The 22,628-nt window shown below is 36.4% G+C and overlaps 2 protein-coding genes, 1 long non-coding RNA gene and 1 other non-coding gene across 5 annotated transcripts; 1 reads left to right on the forward strand and 3 right to left on the reverse strand.

The window, feature by feature from the left end:
* Window positions 1-2,786: 2,786 nt before the first annotated feature.
* Window positions 2,787-8,923, reverse strand: LOC111881311 (cellulose synthase A catalytic subunit 4 [UDP-forming]). The gene is made up of 11 exons (XM_023877722.3): window positions 7,373-8,923; window positions 7,145-7,263; window positions 6,788-6,857; window positions 6,335-6,473; window positions 5,604-6,216; window positions 5,388-5,525; window positions 5,174-5,299; window positions 4,828-5,040; window positions 4,241-4,753; window positions 3,810-4,160; window positions 2,787-3,509 (listed from the first exon to the last, which is right to left on the reverse strand). The coding sequence occupies exons 1-11, from the start codon at window positions 7,587-7,589 to the stop codon at window positions 2,928-2,930; spliced, it is 3,081 nt and encodes a 1,026-aa protein (XP_023733490.1). The 5' UTR covers window positions 7,590-8,923; the 3' UTR covers window positions 2,787-2,927.
* A 3,965-nt stretch (window positions 8,924-12,888) lies between these two features.
* LOC111881312 (protein PHOSPHATE STARVATION RESPONSE 1) lies at window positions 12,889-16,366 on the reverse strand. Of its 2 annotated transcripts, none has more exons than XM_023877723.3 (8): window positions 15,977-16,366; window positions 15,031-15,661; window positions 14,735-14,945; window positions 14,583-14,659; window positions 14,456-14,498; window positions 14,104-14,161; window positions 13,712-13,781; window positions 12,889-13,615 (listed from the first exon to the last, which is right to left on the reverse strand). In XM_023877723.3, the coding sequence occupies exons 2-8, from the start codon at window positions 15,583-15,585 to the stop codon at window positions 13,322-13,324; spliced, it is 1,308 nt and encodes a 435-aa protein (XP_023733491.1). In that variant the 5' UTR covers window positions 15,586-15,661; window positions 15,977-16,366; the 3' UTR covers window positions 12,889-13,321. The 2 variants fall into 2 exon arrangements, with proteins under 2 accessions (XP_023733491.1, XP_023733492.1); XM_023877724.3 differs by lacking the exon at window positions 15,977-16,366 and adding an exon at window positions 15,833-15,970.
* Window positions 13,614-20,533, forward strand: LOC128128621 (uncharacterized). Its single transcript, XR_008226626.1, has 2 exons — window positions 13,614-13,792; window positions 19,977-20,533. It is a non-coding gene; the product is annotated as an uncharacterized LOC128128621 (long non-coding RNA).
* A 1,613-nt stretch (window positions 20,534-22,146) lies between these two features.
* LOC111881340 (small nucleolar RNA R71) lies at window positions 22,147-22,253 on the reverse strand. The gene has a single exon (XR_002846787.1). It is a non-coding gene; the product is annotated as a small nucleolar RNA R71 (small nucleolar RNA).
* Window positions 22,254-22,628: the final 375 nt, after the last annotated feature.

Raw genomic sequence — 22,628 nt, forward strand, 5'->3', positions numbered from 1 at the left:
AAGGGTCACTTTGCACACAAACATCTAGATGTGTTGGGTTAATGAGATATTAAGTCATCGGGCATTTTAGGAAAGCTAGATATTTAAGTTTTATTTTATTGTTTTAGATTTTGAATAGGTTTCTATTTCAATTAGTATATATAGTTGTAATAATTTGCTTTTTTAATAACCACGTTTTTTGTGAATCCTTTGGAATCAAGTCCTTCGTTCTCTTTTAGCCACTGTTTTCTTTTTCTTTTTTTCTGGTTGTTCGGCAGTCCTTGCAACACAAGGAAATTGTTTATTGTTTGTTATCTACAAGATGCTCATCCAGATATGTATCAATGTTAACAATCTAACATAATTACTTTGCCTCCTAATTTTGCAAAGAGTGAGAGGAATGGGGCAAAATGCAACTCAAAAGCTTGAAAGTCTTCTCTAATAAATGAAGGTATTTTTTGCCACTTGTCACATTCTTATTCATTTTGCCATATGCCATTTTGTGGTTATTTTGAATTAATTTTTATTCCATATGTAATTTTGTGGTTTTCCTATTTTATTAAATTTCATATGGTATTTAAATTTAATAATAAATGTATATCAATTTCATTAATGGACTTTCCTTATAATTTCAAATTTTCATAATAAAATCTCATTAATTTGCTTTGATTATTTTATCTAAATGATTTGTTTAAATTTAAAAGAGAAAAAAAAACACTTTAATTTTAGTAATTCAATATTTTGTCATTTTTCTAATAAATTCAAATTTCTCAAATGTTTATACATATTTAATTGTTTTAAATACACCCATGTAATACATGGGACTCACACCTAATTTTATAATACAAAAAAGATGGTAATTTTGTTGTCGGTTATGTTAATAATTTTTTTTTTTGAACTGAATGGTACCCTCATAGTTTTTGTTTGCTTTTTATTTCTCTATCTTTTTAGGCCGATAACTAAAAGCTATAGATCAAGCAAATAGATGATAACTCTCATAGTTTAGACATGAAAGTGAAAGCTAAAGTGTTGAAAAACAATAATATGTAGAAAATGTATGCATGATATTTATTATTATCAAGAACGATTCATGTTTTTATGAGATTGACAATAAAATGATTTGGGTTTTCATTTCCAGGTTAAAGGATTGGAATCGTTTGTATATAGTATTATAGAACACGATTTCAAATACAACTATCTTTTAGGTATGCCTTTTTGAAGATGATTTCCAATTTTCTTTGAATAATTGCTTTGCATATATATATATATATATATATATATATATATATATATATATATATATATATATATATATATAAGATTATAGAACATGATGTCAAATACAATTATCTTTAAGGTATGCCCTTTGAAGATGATTTCCAATTTTCTTGGAAGAGTTTTTGATTTGTAATTTATCACTAAAAATATTATAGTTCAATACATATAGAATGTATTGAAGAATTGTTTTGCAACATGTGTCGTATAAGGGATTAATGGGGATATGCCTATACCATAATCCTTATATATGTTATAATATTCTCAATATTGTTTTTCTTTCTGGACGGTGGTGTCCACGAATATTAACCTAGTTTTAAAATAAAGTAGAAATGCGAGGTAGCTTGTGGCCTAGTGCTTAGTTTGTTTGTATGATTATTTTGTTATGCACCAAACCCACTGTTTTTTTCTGATTAAATTAATCTGATGGAGTGGTTTAACTAACATTCCTTTCCCTCTAATCCCTTGTTAATATATACAGATCCTAATTTGAGATTTGTTTCTTCTAACACTGAGACGAGAAATCATGTTAAACCACCCAAAACAAGTGGTTGTTAAATACAAAAGTGGGTTGCAGGAAAACACAAGAGCCGATGCCAATGCTAAGTCATCTATGCTGTTGGCATACACTGGAATTGTTCCTCTAATTGCCCGAATGTGTTTGGCGGGAAATGGGAAGAAAAGGGTGGTGAGTTGGGAGGAGAAGTCGCAAGAGATGTGGAAAAAGGAATTTTTTCATCCACAACCCAAACATTAAGGATAAATATGTCAGAGTCTAAATTCTGTCATTGGTATTTTTAATTAAGCAATTATTTATTTACCCTTGTTTAAGTATACTTATGATTAAACGTGTGTGTGTGATTGTTTGGAAGTGCTTTGTATAGATATGTGTTTGTATAATTGTATTGCTTGTATTTGCAAAGAGTATCTAAATAAATATGCTATGCCATTTTGTCATAATGACATGCATGACATATAAAAAGCACCGCAATTAGAAAATGGGTAAATTTTGAAAGTGTTTAATACTCTCTTCCAGATCGAAAAAACTGAACCGTTCTGATATTTACCCGAAAAAAGACCCTCCGGTCGACACCAACCTAGGACGGTTGGGGACAGCTAAATGCTCACTTCTAATTTGAAATATTTATTGACGCATTACGGTTTTGTCATCACTAATAAACTATTTGAAATGTTTGGATAATATAATATCAAGATGACTTATCCACTTAAATACAAAGTTTTTGATAAGTTACCCCCTCCCTCTATATTATGCAAAACTTTTCATCAAAAGTGGAAACCTAAATACTTTTTACTCTATGGTAATTTTCTTTTAAGTCAATAAAATGTAAGATAATATTTTCTTTGTAAAAAATATTATTATTACATTTTGGTACCAAATAAGCTAATAAAAAAAACATTTTCTTAAACCTTGTTTAAACACCCAATAATCTAATAAACATTTTTTATAGAAAAGTACAGGTAGCAATCCTAAACATCCATTAATAAACAAGCTACAGAGTTTTCAAAAAAAAAAAAAAAACAAAACATATTTATATTCAATATAAATGTATACTCAAATTCAAATAGACGTTGTGTTTCATGTATCCAAATGTTTGCAAAATTTACATAATATTTGCTCAAAAAACTCCACCAAACTTGTAACCATGGTTGGTCTAGCATTCCACTCCACATTGTTTAAGAATTGGACCCGTTTGTTTGGGCAAAAACGGGTCGATCCGAACCCAAACCAACGAGAAGATTGAAGCCAGAAGAATCGACCATAAAACGACAATGGTTGGAGTCCGGTTTTGCCTGCCCATCAAACCCTTTAGGAAAGGATATAGATGGACAATGACCCAAAACGAGAAAAACAGTTTACCAAACAACGGGCCCCATGATCCATACCCGTTGTTGATTGCATCTGATACTCCAGCCACGACTCCGACCATGTTCATGATGATTAGAGTCGTTGGTGGTATCAGAAGTGTTGTCCATTTGAATAAGTACAACTCCCCAAACTCAGCATCATCGGCTGATTTTGATGTGACTGTAAAATTGGTATCAACTCCACCAAGAACCTTGAGGAGGCCTTGGAAAACTGCGAAAAGATGTGCAGAGACACCACCGATCACCCAAAACTGTTCATTCCTCCACCAATCTTGGATGCTAACATGACTCCACCGGAGTTCGAGTACACCCGTCACTATGATCGAAAGAAAAAGGGCAAGAAACCATACACTTGCAAGATTGTTGAGCTGCAAAAGGATTAAAAAAACTCGGAAATTAGTTAAAAGACCAAACCACCACCCCGGTCAAGAATAAGCTATAGGGTTAAAACAGTAAATTCGAGTAATTCGGATGTTATAATACGAAAATTAACAATGATGAAAGGGTTAAAACGGTAAGTTTTGTTGTTCATAAAGACAATATCAGTTCACCCCTTGTTTTGCACAAGAAAAGAGAAAAGAGGATTGAATTTATTTATTTTTTGTTATTTGGATGTTAAAAGACAAAAATACCCTCGGTCAGGATTCACTTGTTTATCAAGAGTTTACCGTGGGGATGATGAACTTTCCGGTGAGAAGACAGACGGCAGGAAGCGTACAATATGCAAGCAACGGGATGGAAGTGAAAGGGTAAACGATGGTGTTGATGTAAGCAAGCCTCTCCAGTGTTTTCAGCTTCCCTGCCCATGCGTACCAGAGCGGGCAATGCCGGCTCAGGAAGATCTCAACCGAACCAAGAGCCCACCGGAGCACCTGGTGCAAACGATCAGACAAATTGATCGGCGCAGACCCCTTGAACGCCGGCCTCTTCGGCATACAGTACACCGATTTCCATCCTCTACAATGCATCTTGAATCCCGTTAAGATATCTTCCGTCACCGATCCGTAAATCCATCCGATCTGCTCACAAGAAAGGTAACAACATCAAACCTAAATACAAAATTCGATTAGGGTACATGGTTTTCAACGATTTTTTTTACCTCTTTGCCCCATTCCGTCTTCTCTTCATATCCACAGCTTATGACATGAATGGCTTCTTTGATCAAAGAATTGCTGTTAGTTCCTTCAGGAATTCCTCCGGTTTCCATTAGAGTTGTAGTGATGAAAACTGGAGATTGCCCAAATCGTTTCTCGAAATTCTTCTGTGACATTAACGACGATTTTTCCAACTCGTCGTAACCCTCAAGCCCTTCTTCGATACCCTCAAGATCATAAACGGGTGCCAACGATTTCTTAGAATACTTCTTCTTGCCACGAAGTTTTCCCAACCCAAATAAAGCTTTCAGCCCTTTCTTTTTTGATGATTTATCCTTTGACTTCTTCCTCGAACCACCGCAACAGCAGCAGCACCACGAAGGCCAGCAATCGCAGGTCATCTTCTGTCGCTTTTCCGATACCGGAGGGTCGTACCCGTATAATGCCTGGCGGTTGAATACACATCCTGTGCCGACATACACCGGGCCTTGTATTCCGTCAAGTCCTCTCATGTTGATCTGTGGAGTTTCAACATTAATATGGTTCGCCGTTGCTGGACTGTAATGTTACTTTGATGGTTATTGAAACTTACATCGAAGAAGACGACGTTGCGATTGGCGTATCGATCGTGGCGATCAATTCCGTCGAATCGTTGCGGGAATTGAACGTAACAGAGCTTCTTACCGAGCTGTGGATCCATTAAGAAGCACATTGCTTCCCTTACAGCTTTGCTGTTGTTGATGTAGTGATCACAATCCAGATTCAGCATGAACGGCGCATTTGTAAGCACGGCAGAAACTCGAATCTGATAACCAGAAAAAGCAAAATCAGTCGTGCCAACACGAAGCCCTAATCCCTCAGATTGATCACTTTCTCGAGATCAAACAGTTAACTTTTTGTACTTTTTATAAACTTCAACTACGAAACTTTATACTTACGAGGGCATTCATGGCTCCAGCCTTCTTGTGATGATTATAACCAGGTCGCTTTTCACGGGAAACATAAACTAATTTCGGCAACTCTTTCCCTTCTACATCAAGCGCACCTCCGCTTCCGAGATAAACCTGTGAATCGTCCGTCAAACACAATTTCAGATAGAAATTAAACGAGAAAATCGAGTTCAAACATTAGATATAAGAGGGTTCATGATACCTGAATCATCCCGGGATGATCACGACTATCATTCCCAGGCCATGGCGTCCCGTCTTGCATCACCCAGCCTTCTTCTGGTTTTTTCAGAGCTTTTGCGACAAGTGCATTGATTCGCACCTTAAACTCCTCGTATTCTCTCTGCGCATATTAAAAAAAAAAACAGTCAAATTCTCGTTTGTGATTTTGGAGAAATTTAGATGGACGACTATTTCATACTTTCATGGCTCTACGATCCTTAACGAAGGTAGGCTGCACTTTATCCTTCAAGTAATCAATCTTCTCTGAGAAATAAAACTCCGGCGCCCTAGGCTCAATGCTATACTTTTTGGCAAACGGGACCCATCTTCTGGCAAACTCTGCGGTCTCCGATAACGTATCAAAAAGCAACATAGAAGCACCATCATCCGATACATAACAACTCACTTTCTCAGTTGGATAATCAACTGACAATATCGATAGAACCGTATTTGCAGTGATGATGGGTGGTTCCTTAAGCGGGTCAACCGAACTCACAAAGAAATCAACCGGCAAGAGCCCACTGGGTTCACCCTCGCGCTCAAACCTCAACGAGAGGCGATCCAGGTAGGTTTCACGGTTGATTGGGAACCATTTTGGGAACTGATCGAGTATCCATGATAAAGCAAACCAGATTTCACATATGACTGAGATGAGCCATAGAGGGTAAGCATCATATGCAGGTGTCATGATTCGGAAACGGAAGAAAAAGATGAGAATCACCAGACGTAAGATGATGACTATACGGTATGGATTGATTAAGCTCGATGAGATCGGGACTTTTCGCCATAAGGGTTGTCGAGCTTCAGCCATACTGCATACACTTAATCTTGTAAGCTATATATGGGTTTTTTAGACTTAATGCAGAAAGAACGACTTAATAGAGAAAAATGTCCAAAAAACATGGATTCAAATCCACTGGTTACACTTACAGATAGTCATCTTCTTCACCGGGATCGTTACCATCGTCAGCTTTTGTTACTAGGCCTCTCTTTTCTTGCCGGGTTTTCCATTTCTCTACTCGATCTTTCCATTCATCATCTCGATCACGATCAAGATCCTTTCCGGCAACTACACACATATCAAACAGTCATTGCATAGAACTAGTGAAACATTCACCAAATGAAGTTTTTAGGACATGTGATTTGAGTACAAGACCCAAAATGTGTATATTGAAATAGGATAAATGACTTGTTCAAAACTTACATTTTTTTTATATCAATTTATATAAGGAAGTAGATTTTAAGCATTTAGTCATGTCACAATTTGTCACCAATATCTTATACAATTTGATAAAAATATGTAAGTTGGTTGCATGAATTTTATTAATTAAGTTCTCAAAATATCATATAGATAACTGATTATCATATACAAAATTATTTTACCGCTTCCGGCAGAGGAGAAAGCAAAGCCGTTGGTATTGTATTGTTTCGGAGGATGAGAGTCGCCATTTTCCTGTAAAATGTCACAAAAAGATAAAAATTCAACTTCTTTTATGAACATTTTACCATTGATAAAAATACAACACTTAAACATGTTTTCCTTCAATCGTTTCATTTGGCATATTGATAATAAAATACAACACTTTTTGATTTATAATCACGGGATTCTGCGTAAACATGAAGAGAGCTTCATCTGCTATCATGCTTTTTAGCTATCCGAAAGGGTTCTAACTTATAAATATCATTTTTGCTACTTGTTGATAGTCATAGTTACATGTTAACAACACTAAGTTAAATTACCGATGATTTATCAACACGATTATGATCTCGGGTTTCCTGATGATCCTTGGTCTGAAACTCCTCATCAAAATCATCTCCATCATCACTTTCTTCATCATCTCCAACGACCCGTGGACAACCTATTAACAACACAACTCCACACATTTATTACCAACACTAATAGACAATCAGACAACATATTTTGCAACGGAATCCATCCGTCGCTAAAAAACTAGAAACACTACATACCTTTGTGACGTTTATAGCGAAGGTTGCATTGAGGGCAACATTGGTTCCCTTCACTTCGCTCATAAATGTAACAAGGGCGACACACTGGGAACCTGCATTCGCGACAAGCAACAAACAGTTGGCCAATCTCGTCTCCGCACACACGGCATATGTTGGAGTGTGTATCGGGATCTGGAAGGTCATGGTGGCCATGGGAGCCTGTAAAGAGGGCAGCCATGGCAGTACCCAAGAAAGAAACAAAGAATGTGTGTGTGAATGAGATGGGGAAGAATAATGGGGGGTTTTGAAGGGGATGTGTGAGTAAGTGTGTGTGTGTGTGTATGGGTAAGCCTACCAACTGATGGTTGAGGTGTCTAAGGTTTGATTAGAAGAGAAGTTTTAATTGTCGTTTGAAGGTATCTTACATTCAAAGTCTCCAAAAGGCTTGTTCACAATAGTTGTTTGTATTATTTATACATATATAAATATACAAGGATATATCCCTCATGATTTGATGATAATTAAACGACTTATATCTGTATCTAACCAATAACCATCGCTAGAATTTCATTGACACATTTTATTAAATACTTTGCAAGCACTTCAACTCTAGGAAAAAAAATCTGATAAAAACATCTCACATCTCATTTTCCACAAATGTTTCTTCAAAAGCACTTGACCAACTACCAAATGCCGCTAAAAAAGGGATAGAAATTGAAAAGATCATAGCATCTGAAGAAAAGAAATATAACACAAACCGAGGCACCTTTTGCCATAAATCTGATAGCAACATTCCAGCCTTTCCGATGATGTATCGGAAAATCGACATGCGTCGGTGATAAGTCCCATTTCTGTTCCATAATATTCATAACATTGATATTCTTGTTGAAATTATAAATTATAAATATATTATATTTTTAGATTTCAAAAGAGGCAAACGATACAAAAGTCACTAGTCATTGGTCGTGGTGGGTTTGAGAAGGTCAACCGATGTCATTGCCGCCATGAAGCAGTTACATGTTAATTTGTGTCAAGGAGCTTCCGAAATTTAGACCGAAGTTGAATCGCTTATTAGGCTGAGGCAATGTAATTTAGCATCGTTTTTGGGTTATTGTAATGAAGGAGAAGAGATGGTCGTTGTGTATATGCCATTGGGAACCCTTGAAAGCTTTCATAAAAACTATCGTATCTTCTTATTCATGGTTATGGTTGTTACTACTCAAGATGTGTACATGGGAGTTTGCGGATTAGGTTATTTCCATATTGTCTTGAACCCCAAACACACTTAATGTAATAAAAATAGAAAACTACATAACCATTTCTAGCATTTTGTCAATGAATATCTACATATTTGATCAAAACCAACCTACAAAATACATTTCATAATATCATCGGGTGTATACCAAAGTGATTACCATTTATAGCATTTAGTGATATCAAGATCAATCAAAGGTTGTTTAGTCTAAATATACCAATATGATTAACTACGTACAAATAATGACAAATTAAACAAAAATTATCAAAAAAATTTGAAGTTGATAAGTCATATTCAATTTGAAAAAAAAAAAAAAAAAAATAAGTGTTAAAATCAAATAAAAATAAAAACTAATAATAAAATGACTTCAGTACCCGGTGTGCCACCTCAATGCCTAATTCCAACTCGACATGACAAGTGGATAACCATAAGAGTTATGATGAAATGGTATAACACTAAATAAAATTACAAAAAATGATCTTTGTTTTAAAATAAAAAAAATAATTGAATTTTAAAATCGAAAACAGAAAATGATAATGACACTTCCTCCATAAGCAAATACACAGGGACGGATTTACTATGGTGCCCGTAGTGGCACCGGCAACACCTGCTTTTTCCGGACGCAATGTAAAAAATTTTGATTTTTTTTTATTAATGTACACCCACAAAAAATGATTATATTATTGTTATAGTTCAGGAAAAATATCAAAAGTTGAATGGTGGAGTTGGTTTAATGCTACTCTTAGTACACTTTTTTTCCTAAATGTCCTGGGTTCAAGTCCCTTTCTCTGCAAAAATTCTTTTTTATTTTCACGCCAATTCTGGTTCACAAAATTAATTTGGGCGACTTTGCAATTCTCAAAATTTTGGCGCTTTTCCAATTCTCAAAATTTTGGATATCTTTCTCCCTCTTCACGATCAAAGAGACCACAACATAGGTACACTATTTCTCTATTTCTCTCACTTTAATCCAAAAATACAAACTTTGTCATGGAGAGAGATGAAGAACGATGACCCTGTCCAAGAGACCATCGGGAGAAAAGAAGCATCGTCACCAGAATTCATCTAAGCACTAGGTATATCTCCACCATAATAGAAACAACACTTCCATTTTTTAATGTTCTAGTGTTGAACTTTAATGGAGTTAAGACTTACCTTTTTGATGTTTTAGGGTTAAATCGTTAATAAAAAATTATTGAACAGGGCATCTTTTGTGTATTCGGAAACCATTTTAGGCGAGAACTACAACTTTCGAATTTCTAATGAATAAGGGTTTCTTTGTTTTTGAAAATACACTGTGACATTTCTGAGTTATTTACATTGGTTTTCTCTGTTAGATATTTGTTACCTGTGAGTTTCTTGTTGATCTTATTTAAGAGGGTATGAGTTCATAACAATTTTTCTCTGAAGTAGACTTCTTTTTTTCTTCATCATAATTGCTAGATCTACACATTAAAGAAGAAATACCAAAAGGAAAAATGATTATGACAAGGTAGGCAAATTTCTTTAAATGTACTACAGATATGTTGGATGTATTACCTGAATAGGGTTATTGTCACTGTAGCCCAACAATGTTTCGTATATTTGTTTAAATGGTCCCTCGTCACTTTTTTTTTGCCTTTAAAGGGTACGAATTCATTTTTTAGGGTTTACAAAGTCCTTTTAAAAAAATGAAGGGGTCACCCGGTGAACCCCTTCCTAATCAGCAGGTTTAAAGTTAAAAAAAATGCCACCTCATCAAGTCTCTTATCAATTAATCTCTCTCTCTCTCTCTCTCTCTCTCTCTCTCTCTCTCTCTCTCTCTCTCTCTCTCTCTCATCCCTACATCGTCGGAAAGCCCGAATTCCCCGTTTCCTTCCATCGATGACTGCCTATATTATTCCCTTTATTCATTCCCAACCAAGAGCATATGGTTTCCCATCAAATTCACAGCAGCAATCGGTGGTTGCTACAACCCCAAAACCACCTTGCACCGTCACACCCTACCACTATTCCACCTCCCTCTCTGTCTTATAATAAACACCCATTTCCTCCTATCGATTCCTATCAAAAAATAACCCCAACACCTATTCCATTCTTCAATTTTTGACAAGAACAATAAAGAGAGAGAGAGAGAGAAGGCGATTTCATAGATTATTTCCTCGCACATCATATTCGTCACAAGCAGCATCATATAACTCATTCACAGTTTCCTACCTAATAAACTCATGCGGATTCCCTCCAGACAAGGCGATTTCAGCTTCCAAATGCTTAAACATCCAAACCCCAGATCGAGCAGACTCTGTGATAGCATTTTTCAAGAATCAAGGCTTCACGGAAACCCAAATATCTCATTTAGTGCGAAAGTTTCCTAGGGCTCTCACATGTAATCCCCAAACAAACCTTTTTCCCAAATTTGAGTTCTTACGTTCTGTAGGACTTTCAGATTCTGATATTGTCAAGATACTAATTGCAAGACCCAAATCCTTTCGTAAAAGCTTGAAGAATAGTATAGAACCTACCTTTAACTTACTTAGAGATCTACTCCAATCCAATGAAAAAACTCTTCTTGCAATCAGGAGGTGTGTGTGGGTCTTGGATTTGGATTCCCAAGCAAATGTGATTCCAACTATGCAATTATTGTGTGATGTTGGTGTGCCTGGATCAAAGATGCTTTATGTATTAACTTACCACCCTAGAGATATTTCAGATACTAAAGAACAATTCAAAAAGGTCATGGAAGAAGTTGTGGAAATGGGCGTTGATCCTTTGAAAACAAATTTCATGTCAGTTGTTCACGCACTTAGGTCAATAAAGTCCACTTGGGAGAAGAAGATGGAGAATTTTCTTCTACGTGTTGATGATCGATGACTATTAACACCTCCATGGCTGGCCAAAGACAAGATCCCCTTTCCTTTCTGTCCCATCGACCCTCGTTGCCAAACCACCCGAGCCCGAGCCTGAGCCCTGTCGCTGATCGTTTCCTTGATCAACACCACCGAAAACCTTTTCACAACTCGCTACCACAACTGAAGCAAGAAACCTCGATGCCTTCCCCTTTCTTCCTTCCCTTCGGCCTCGTCAAGCCCCATAGGTGAACACGATCGGCCAAGGCATCCGGAGTAGCAGACTACGCACCTACGTGCTTCCTTCTAGTCAATCATCGGTCGTTCCCCTTTGACTAATCGATTTCTAGACCCTGATTTCCTGTTTTTTCAATCGATCGCACATATGCGATCGTTTTTCCCCTTGGAGCGACGAGGATCAATCCTTTTCCTCCCCAGTCGATTTTACTTCCGATTTCGTTTGGCAGGTGCAATCCTTTTCCTTCCCAGTCGATTTTACTTACATGGCAACGATGAGTCGACTCACCAATGAGTCATTGTTGACTCACCTGCTTAGTTGGCAGGTGATAAAGGCAGTGTAACCTTAAAAAATAGGTAAAGATACGAAATTAAACGGTAAAACACAAGTTCATACCCTTTAAAGGCAAAAAAAAGTCACGAGGGACCATTTAAACCAATATACGAAACATTGTTGGGCTACAGTGACAATAACGTTACCTGAATATGTTTGGTGTATTACCTTAATACACAAGTCAGTATGGCTTATTATAGAATTGAGTACCAACTGTACCTTTGATTTGTCATAAACCTCGAGAGCCTTTGAAAATTATGATACACGGAGCTCCTGCTTCTAGTAAAGGAACACAATGTCAGCTAATTTTAGTAAAGTGAGTCAATTTTGGGAACACCTCTACATGCTTTTGTTCACTTTCAATTTTAATTGCCTTGGTAGTACTTGTTTGTACCCTCTTTCTTCTCTTGGATTGTTTCATTGAGAGTTAGACTTATTTGTATTTACTTGGAAAGTAAAAATATAAATATGTGATTTTCTTTATCAAAGCTTTTGTTCACTTGGTAATAAATAGCATGGTAATAAATAGCATCAAAGTATCGGGTTAGTTTTTCCTTATTTTTAATTCTCTAATTTGATTGAATTGCTCATTTCTCCCTCTCAAGTTTACCCTTTCCTTATACACAAGTCATGAGTTTGTTAATCTAGACGACCCAACACGAACTCGTTTTCCACTTCTAGGTCTATGTTATTATATTTGATTGGGTTTTTTTTTTTTTTTTTTTTCCGCTAGATATTCCTCCATCCGGCCCTGCAAATACATATTTGTCATGGCCTTGGCCTTGCTTTATTTTGTATGATTGTAAATGAATTTTTGTCATATCTCAATATACGATCGTCCGATCAACTGATTTGCATAATCGTCAAAGGATAAGTGACACAACTATCACCGCAAAAACAAAAAAAAATTGCAAATCCGATACATATTTACAACAGAACTAAAGATAGTCAAGGTGCAGTTTTGGCAAACAACATACGGTGTCTACAGGATGAAACTTAATACTTGTACCTAGCTACCTTCGCTTCAATAATACACCAAAACTGCACAAGAATTAAGAATATCGCCACTTTAGCGTTAGACACGACAACATGATATGCATTTGGCATGCATTACACAGAGACTCATAACAATGGTTCAAAAACTACGATTTCTAATTCCACTCACTGACATAGAAAAAGATGGCAACATAAAAGCCCTCCTCCTCATCCCATCATCGCAAATAGCCCTAGAAAGAAAGTTTGTCCAGACGCAACCTACTAATGAAGTTCATAATCCAAAAGCAAGTGATGGTACATGTATTTACAGTATGTTACGGCTCTTATGACGACGAGTCGTTTAATTTAGCACGTTTTGCAGGTTGTGATTCCAAGGGGTCCACTTCTACCTTGCTTGATGGTGATCCAACTTTAACCGGGTCCCGTTCCGTTTCCGGTTCTGTTAAAACCGGAGAACTTGAAATCTCATTGGTCAATAATTCGGTTTCTGATTTTTCGGGGGTGTGGGTGGATGATGAAGATTTGAGGTTGTCAATGCCGAACTTGCATTGCTTCTCAAAGATCATTTGGAGGTACTTCCCTTGTTCTTCTATTCTCATCTGTAGGTTTCTTTGAATCTGCAAAAACATATTATTATTATATTCTCATAATCTCTACGTTTTCTTTTCTTTTTTACCAATGAATTTGTAATGACTAATGATTTATGATTATACCTCCAGTTGTTCGTGTAGCCTTTTTTGAACTTCCACCTGTAATCGTAATGCTTCCGTCATCTCCAAACTCCTGTTGTAAAGGTAACAGAGTTGAAAGTTAAATATATTAGTATCATAATTAAATTAGTTATGTAAAAATAGCAGCTGAGTATAAGTAATCCCTAAATTTATCTGAATTTTGTAAGTAGGACAAACTTAAGCATTAAGTCAACTAAGAATTTTCTACAGATGCAATTCTTTTTTCCAATTAATATGTAGTGAAATATGGACAAGTGCTTGTTTTAGGTATAACATTAATCCAGTGACCATATGACTAGTAGGCATAGTAATATATGTTGACAATAGACACAGTTTTTAGTGAAGTTAAAAGGTAAATTAAATAAGTAACTTACGCTTTCAAATCCAAGGATGGTAAATCTTGCATTGAAGTAGGCTTTTTCTCTGAAGGTCCTGCAACAAGTGATTTATCAAATTCATAACTATAGAAAGCATCATAGAATTTTGAACTGATTCATATTTTTCCTCTCAGCAAATTAGATTGTTATTTTAGACTTTTGTAAGATCACTCAATTCCAATGTATCGTGGTTTGGAATCAATATTTGGCGTGGCTCTAAAGTATGTTTATCTTGTGTCGTTCTTGATTCTTAATAATGCTTCCAGACAACTAAGTGTCCTATGAATCATACAGCCCAACTGACAAACCCAAATGCATGAACAAAACTCTGAGGAAATATTTAGTTTACCTTCTGATGAAGGTTCAGGTTTGTATCTAGCTGTTCGGTATTTCTGCACACAAAACCAAACATATTCTAGATTAAATAAACCACATTCCCTTGAAGTATGTCATACATCAGCCAAAAAAACAAGTACCTGTAGATGACTTTTTACATGATAGATGGTTAAGCCTTCAACTTTCATTTGTTTCAATACTCCCTTGGGGGTAGCTCCTGTGATTAAAAATATAAGTTAATTCCAAAAAAAAATTGCATGATAAAATATAGCAAGGTGGGAAATTAATATACTTTCACTTCCACCCAGCTTGTTAACTGCCTCCACGAATGCTTCATGGAGTTCTGGTGTCCAACGCATTCTTGGCTTGTTTTGGGATTGGGAGTGGGACCCACCCCCACATGATGATGGTGTCATTGGGCTGCATAACTCTCCAGGTGATGCAGGAACCATCTTTTTGACTTCCATTGACTTTGTGGATGATCCCCCCACAGGAAGTTCCAGCTTAAATTAACAAAATTTACATAACTAACACTTGTTAGCATATAAATAATGACATAACTTTTAAAAGTTTCAGTGATTGATATACCTTTGGCTCTGTATCAACTAGAATATCATTCCAATTTGGGGTTGCAGCATCATCTTCTGTGATTAGCTGGTCAGCCCAATCCTGCCAATCATTTGGTTTGGCAAAATCCTCAGGTGGCAGGTCACAAGAACCATTTTCAGTGGGAGTGGGTTGTAAATTAGTTGGCTCAATAGGGCTACTTTCAGGGTATTCAAGAAAATCTGATAGTGAATCTGTAGACCAAGAACTCGTGTTGTTTTCTTTCATATACTGGCGGAAAGCAGTGGAGCGAAGAACTCCTGAGGATTGAGTAATGAAAGGGGCTTTTTTCGAACAAGTTTCGTTAGGAGAAATGGAAGAGAAGTGAAGATCTGAAGACATCCCTGAAGACGATGAAAAAATGTGACCAACAGTACCATTAGTTGAAGACAGTTGAGAGTCCAACAATTTGGGATGCTTCTCTTCCAAAGTGGTATGATGAACAGGGAAAGATGATGATAGAGCTCTGGTTGTTCCATGGTTGCTAAGTTGTGTTGGACTTGATCTCTGAATGGATAACGCGTGTTGTGTCTCCATAACTTTAGTAGCATAAGTTTAGCTTTAACAAAACTCCATAACAGAACTTTTGAATGTCATCATTCCTCCATCACACCTACAGCCCATCAAACAGACTAAAGTGTTAAACAGCCATCACTTTAACAAACTAGAAGACCATACAAATTACAGAAAGTAAATCAATTAACAAGCAGCATTTTGATTTCAACAACAGAATTCAGTGGGCGTGATGTATCATGTATATAAAATCAATAGAAGCGTCAGTTACCCTAATTGAACGCCAGTCATACGACCCCTAAAAAGGCAACTTTCAACCACTTAAGTAACAAATCGCATCACAACTTGAAAAACTTCACATCTTCACGACATTATACATAACTAGAATGCAACTGAAATCACGAAACGCACATACCTTAGATCATAACCACAAAATCCCACAATCCGAAAACCTAAACAGCTTCAGTTGCTCTTTCAATTTCGAGGTTTCTAAGGAGATTAAGATATTGCAAATCTGACGTTTTGAGTGGTTATCTTGAACACAGAGACGTTTGTCGTATTAACTTCGTCACCGGCGTCTCGACAAGACACGAAACTGACGTTAATTAGTGGGCGACCTCCTTGTTCAATTTGGCCTTTGCTTTCTGTATGCAGCAACAAGGAAGAAATTTTGAATGGCTTGCTCGCACATCGGTGGCGCGTGGAGACAAAAAGGATTATGTAGGAAGATAAGTGGCGGAGATGCTGCCGACCCCACCACACAACACCATATAAGCGGTTGCTGTTTGTTCGGTAAGCTCCAAGCGCGTCGAAAACAGATTGGTTTTATGGCTTCAAAATTACTAATAAAAAAATGTCAAAAGAAAAAATATAGATATATTTATATATTAATGACGTATGGAAGAAAATATCAACGAGGCATTGCAATTATTTTCGTCCACCAAATTTCAAGGAACATACGATTCATCTGAAATAATTTTAATTTATTAAATTATCTAATTATATATATACATTAAGTAATTAAATATAAAAAAATAATTTTTTTTACCAAATGTAGGTTATTTTTATTATACGATTTTAGTTATCATCATACAACGAAAGAAAAGCTAAATAGGCAACAAGTTGCGTCGCTAAGCCCCTTTGTATGGTAAAATCAATTCTTTTGAAGACTACATCCATAGATCTAGAGGATATAACATTGCTATGCATGATCCGTTGTAGTCTACTAAGAAGCTCCACCGCATCCGGCACAAGGAAACCAAACTTATCAAATGCAAATGGTATGAACGCGTGTTAATTTTCCATGCATGGTTTCTCATGTTTGGTGGTCATGCATTTAGCAGATTTTAATGCAGTCTGTTTCGCCGTGAAACACCCGACCCTCAAGCTTACGAGAGGGGATACCCCTGTAAGGTCAACACATGTGTGTTTCCCTCCAACCCATCAAAAAATCAAAACGTCAGCCAGTCTAAGGGTTGACCTTCCTTCTGTTGGATCAATCAGGAAATTCACAAGAGCCTTTTTCTAATACATAACTAAATTGTTTTATCAATATCTGTGAATAAATAATCAAATTTTATAACATGGGTTCTCAACCGCTCAAAGAGACTTCCTATTTTGCAAGGAGAAGAAGAGTTATCCCTGTGGACAAAACATTAAAAAACTTAAATACGTAGCATATGTCACATATCTTGATCAACTCTTAGTTGAAATCACAATATCTTATCTGTCACGTATATTGATTAACTCCTAGTTAAAACTTCAATATCTTATTTGATCGTTCACCAGATAGTTGATTTTGTTTAACTGTATAATATAATTGATAACAATTATAAATATATAATATAATTGATAACAATTATAAATATATAAATATATAATTACTTTATCTTATTTTTAATAATATCCAAAAAAAACCCCCACATTTTATATGATGAAACAACTATCATTCATTGGTTTGCATACCCTACAATGAAACGCCATCAAGCATTATTGATGTATATGAAATTCTTTATACTTTTAGCTCCATAAAAGTGTTATGGGACTTCATAAAACCTTTGAATATATCAACACCCTTGGTCCCATTGAAAATAATAGTAAAGATAAAATCCAAAATGTAAAGTTACATTCTTTAAGATGAATTTATTTTATTTTTAATTTTAATAATAATAGCAATATTTTTTGTTTTCTTTATAGGGAAGGGTTATATGGTGTAACACCGTAAATTTCAAAACAATTTTTCGCATTTTATAAAAACATAATTCATTCATTATTTATAAAAACATCATTGTTTAAAACTCAATTCATAACATATATCAATCCCAAGATCTCATAACATAAAAATCTCGTGTGTGTACTGATCAAGTCGGCGCCTTGATCCTCACTAGTACCTGAAACACATAACACGAAACAATGTAAGCACAAAGCTTAGTGAGTTCCCCAAAATACCATATATAACACATATTAGCCACTCGAGACTATAACTCTGTGGGTCCGTGCACCCAAACTCTGTGAACCCTCATGTTCTATCTCTGTGAACCTTCAGGTTCTAACTCTGTAAACATGCACAACATAAATCACATAGAATAATGCAGTGCAACACATAACACATATATATCATACAAATATTGTATCACATAACTCTGATTACCTACTCAAGGTAAAGTATAGTGAGAAGACTCACCTCGGATATCTCAGTAAATCTCTGACTCGGTAAACTCTGGTCTAGCCCCTGCCTAATCACATGAAATAAATACTCTAATTAATACAACCCTCAAGGCTAGGCTAATCTCTCTTTCTCTATACATCCTCTAAGAAGGGTAAAAGACTATCCTACCCTTCCGATGACTCTAAGGTCCAAACATTGACTAACCCTAAAAGTCAACAAAGTCAACGGTCAACCTTGACCAAACTCGCCGAGTGCACAACTGTGACTCGGCGAGTCCACACGTTTTCTTCACTCTCCTAGTCCTCATTCGACTTACTGAGTCAATCCTCAACTCTGCAAATCATCACCGATCACAATTTGTGAAATGTCCCGACCCAACTCGCCGAGTCCGGCTCCTGACTCGGCGAGTACCATCGTGCACTCTGTCCTCTAGATTCCCTCTGACTTCACCGAGACACTTCCCCAACTCAGTGATTCACCAACTGTGTGATTATCAGGAAAACCCTCATCCTACTTGTCGAGTCGGCTATTGGACTCGGCAAGTTCATGTCATGCTCAAGCTGAACTGACCTCCTGAGGTCAGATCCGCTCCTCTAAACCGTAGATCCAGCTTCCCAAAGCATTATAATCACGTAAAGCTAACATCTTGGTGCTCATGCAAAGGCTCAAAGGTCTTATTTGAAGATATGACCTCTAAAATGACATCCTAAGCTCATAACCCCCATTAACACTCATAAAGCTTAGGGGAAAAGGGTCTCTGGACCTCTTTGGGTCCAGATCTACAACACCAACACGAGAGGGGACCAATTACTCCATATAACCATCCTCTAAAGGGGCTAAAAAGCCCTAACTCTAAGAATTACACCATAAACTGAAGAAGGGTCGAATGAATACCTCAAAATGAAGTCTCTGATCCCTGGAATCACTGGATTAGCACCCTCTTCAGCGTCCTCTTGTCTTGGTCCTCTTCTATTTGCAAAAACACTAACAATGATCAAGAAATGACTCCTTTCCTCTCACAAACGCTCTAGGTCACTTAGGGTTTCTCTCTGGGGTCTGGTAGCCGCAAATGACGGCCATAAGGCCCCTTAAATAGGCCTCAAAACCGAGGAATTAAGGTTTCATTAAACAGCGTGGACTCGCCGAGTCCTTGGGGCGACTCGCCGAGTCCAACCATCCACCCGGATAATGATTCGCGTCTCTACTCGGCGAGTCTACGCATCAACTCGCTGAGTTCTTCCACAAAACTTGAAATTCAACGAATAAATATAATACCTAAAATTCCGGATGTTACATATGGATTCAAAAAAAACCTAAAAATCATAAAAATGTATAAAAAATTACTTAGACATCACAAATCTTTTTTTTAAATTTATATACCAAAAAATCGCAATTTTTTTAGAAATTCGCTGAAAAAAATCATTTTTTTTGGTTTTTTTTTCAAACAAAATTTCAGCGAAAATACATAAAAGCTGCGAAAATTCGTAATATAAAATCAAAAAATAGATTTGTGATGTCTAAGTATTTTTTTTTATGCATTTTTAAGATTTTTAAGGTTTTTTTAGGGTTTATGGATTCTGTTGCAAAATATGTTGTCTGATTTTTAAGGTTTTTTTAGGGTTTATGCATTTTTAAGATTTTTGCCATATTTATACTTATTTTTAGGCAATATTTAAGTACATTTTTATTAATAAGTTGGTAATTTATTTAGAATAATGGTACTTATGAGCTTAAATGTTATTTGCAGCAAAAAAGAAGACATTTTGAAGAAATGGGACTAAAAGCGTTAAAGAAAGAAACTTTTGGAATTAAAAGATTAAAAGAGAAGAAAATCTGGAAAAAAAACGTTCTCACGACGTGAGACTTAAAGAATTCACGACATGAAGAGTTGGTTCTAGAAGATATGTACGCGGGTGAAGGAATCCTTGACGGGCAAGGTTATCTGAAATTCACAACGTGAATATCTTATTATTCACGACGTGAATTTGTGAAAATCAGCAACTATATAAATCCTTGACCATTACGAATAGAGGGAACTTTTTGCAAGAGAGAGGAGTTCCAGAAGACGATTTTGAGCAGTGAAAAGTTCTGGGAAAAGGCTTTCAACACCAAAAGAGTGAAGGTCCATATTTAGATTATTTAATTGATAATTAGGAACATGTTTTATATCACTTTGATTTGTGTTAGTATGTTAGTTGCTATGATGAGCAGCTGAATCTAGCTACTCTTGTTTAGCTAGATGAAGCTTTTAACTTATGAATAGCTCAATTTTATGGATTTATTTAGTTGGTAAAATTGCTTGTGTTTGATTTGTATTACCTAGCATGCTTGTGTTTGTTTCTCTAATTGCTTGATTGCATGTTCTGTGTAGCTTAGTGACGATTAACTGCATGAACTTGTTTACCTAATGATTTAGTGAACATTGAATTGTTAGAGCTCGGATTGACCAATCTTAGTTAGTAATCAGAGTAAATAAACTTAGCTGTGTTAGAGAACATGCATTGTGACTATAATTGTGTTTATATAATAAATCTTACATAACATATTTATATTCAAAATTAGTTATGTGTTTAATTGTGTGTGAACATACATAGTTTGACATGAATTACTTAATTATTGGTAAAGTTAGAACTAAATTACTAATACAATTAAAACCAACTAGATAATCCATAATAATTAGCTAGCCATAAGAAAGTAGTGGATTCAAACTAAACAAGAGTGTATTTTTACTTATTGAATTTGAATTAAGTTTGTCTAGTCTTGTAAAATCAGATAAAACCCCCTTTTAAACTTGTTAATAATTAGGTTAATTTAATAGTAAGTAAATTAATTAGTAACATCGTTCTCTGTGATCGACACCCGACTTACCCAAGCTATACTGTAATCCGACTAGGTACACTGTCTATAAGTGCATAGTTAGTTTAAGTTTGTTAGGTTATAAATATTAAAATTAGTGGGTACTTTTGTGCACATCAAGTTTTTGGCGTCGTTGCCAGGGAACGGCTTAGATTATTAGTTTATTTAGTTGCATCAGATTAATCGACCCTTTTTGTGGAATAAAATCTGCAAAAAGTTAATTAGTTATTTATTTGTTATTTTAGCTTAGTTGGTTAGCATATAACAAAAATTTTGTTTTCTGTTTCTATCACAGAATTCACGACGTGAGTTTTAATAAACTCACGACGTGAAAGCTGCAATTTCAGTTTTTAGTATTTTCCTATTTTAGTTCAGTTTTACGTTTTTAGTTTAGCGAGTTGCAGGAGTTCATGACCAGAGGCTCAAACACACCCTTGGTGCCACCACTTGAAGATCCCGAGTCTGCAATTCACAAGAAAAAGACGCCACTGCAAGAATTAAAGTCAGCTTTTTCAAGGAATTCAGGAAAGAAGACAGGAGAGTCAAGTTCATCCTCGAGGCACAAGAGCAATCTTGAGCACTTGGATCATAAACCCATCCAAACCGAGTCCGAATACGATACCGAGCCGGAATTTGAAGAACATACGAGCGAACCTGAGAACGAGCCAAGGAACAAGATGGCAGCAATTGAAGAGATGCCCATGGGAGCTTACAAGAAACAGATCCGAGAAGATATGGGTCCCGGTTTAGTCCAACCCGCAATACCTGCCACTGCCACATTCGAGTTGAAGGGGCACATCTTGACTGCACTGAAGGATATCCCATTTTTTGGGAAAGATCATGAGGATGCTTTTAAGCATCTAGATGAAGTCAACGACATTGCGAATTACTTCAATGTCCCAAATGTCAACAGAAACACCGTCTTGCTTAGGATGCTTCCTATCACTTTCAAAGGAGCTGCTAAGGAGTGGTTAAAGTCACTTCCACCGGGTACAATTACCATTTGGGCTCAAATGCGTGAGCAATTCCTGGACCAGTTTTGCCCGCCATCCAAGATAGCCAAACTCAAGAAGTCAATAGCCAACTTTGAGCAACAGTCGGTGGAGTCATTATACGAATCATGGGAGCGGTACAAGGGCTTGCTCAGAAATTGCCCTCGGCATGATCTAAATGTGCAACAAGAGATGTCGATCTTCTATGATGGGGTCAACGTTATGACGAGACAACTCCTTGAATCTCAAGGACCTTTGAAAAAGAAAAATCCAAGGGAGGTTAAGGAGCTGATTGAAGAATTCGCGAAGCACTCTCGCGAATACCACAACCCTAGGCAATATGGAATCAAAGGCGGTAGAGGGGCCCAAACTGAAGAAATAGCAGTTGTGATGGCTATGCTGAATAATTTGGATCGAAGGATAACACAAATGGACCAGTCAATACATGCCATAAGAGTGGGTTGCGAGAGATGTAGTGGTCCACACTTGACCAAGGACTGCAATTTAGATGAGTTTGGGAACAGAAAAGCTCAAGTGTGCTACTCAAGTGG

Source organism: Lactuca sativa, chromosome 9 (assembly GCF_002870075.4).
Source record: "Lactuca sativa cultivar Salinas chromosome 9, Lsat_Salinas_v11, whole genome shotgun sequence".
Lineage (NCBI taxonomy): Eukaryota > Viridiplantae > Streptophyta > Magnoliopsida > Asterales > Asteraceae > Lactuca > Lactuca sativa.

Excerpts from the sequence above, each read along its gene's own strand:
- LOC111881311 (XM_023877722.3), bottom strand. The coding sequence starts at position 7,589 with ATGGCTGCCCTCTTTACAGGCTCCCATGGCCACCATGACCTTCCAGAT. Across the intron at positions 5,300-5,387 it reads ATCATCCCGGGATGATTCAG|GTTTATCTCGGAAGCGGAGG; the intron begins GTATCATGAACC and ends GACGATTCACAG. Across the intron at positions 4,161-4,240 it reads AGACGGAATGGGGCAAAGAG|ATCGGATGGATTTACGGATC; the intron begins GTAAAAAAAATC and ends TCTTGTGAGCAG.
- LOC111881312 (XM_023877723.3), bottom strand. The coding sequence starts at position 15,585 with ATGGAGACACAACACGCGTTATCCATTCAGAGATCAAGTCCAACACAA. Across the intron at positions 14,660-14,734 it reads CAAGCTGGGTGGAAGTGAAA|GAGCTACCCCCAAGGGAGTA; the intron begins GTATATTAATTT and ends TTTTAATCACAG. Across the intron at positions 13,782-14,103 it reads CCATCCTTGGATTTGAAAGC|GAGTTTGGAGATGACGGAAG; the intron begins GTAAGTTACTTA and ends CCTTTACAACAG.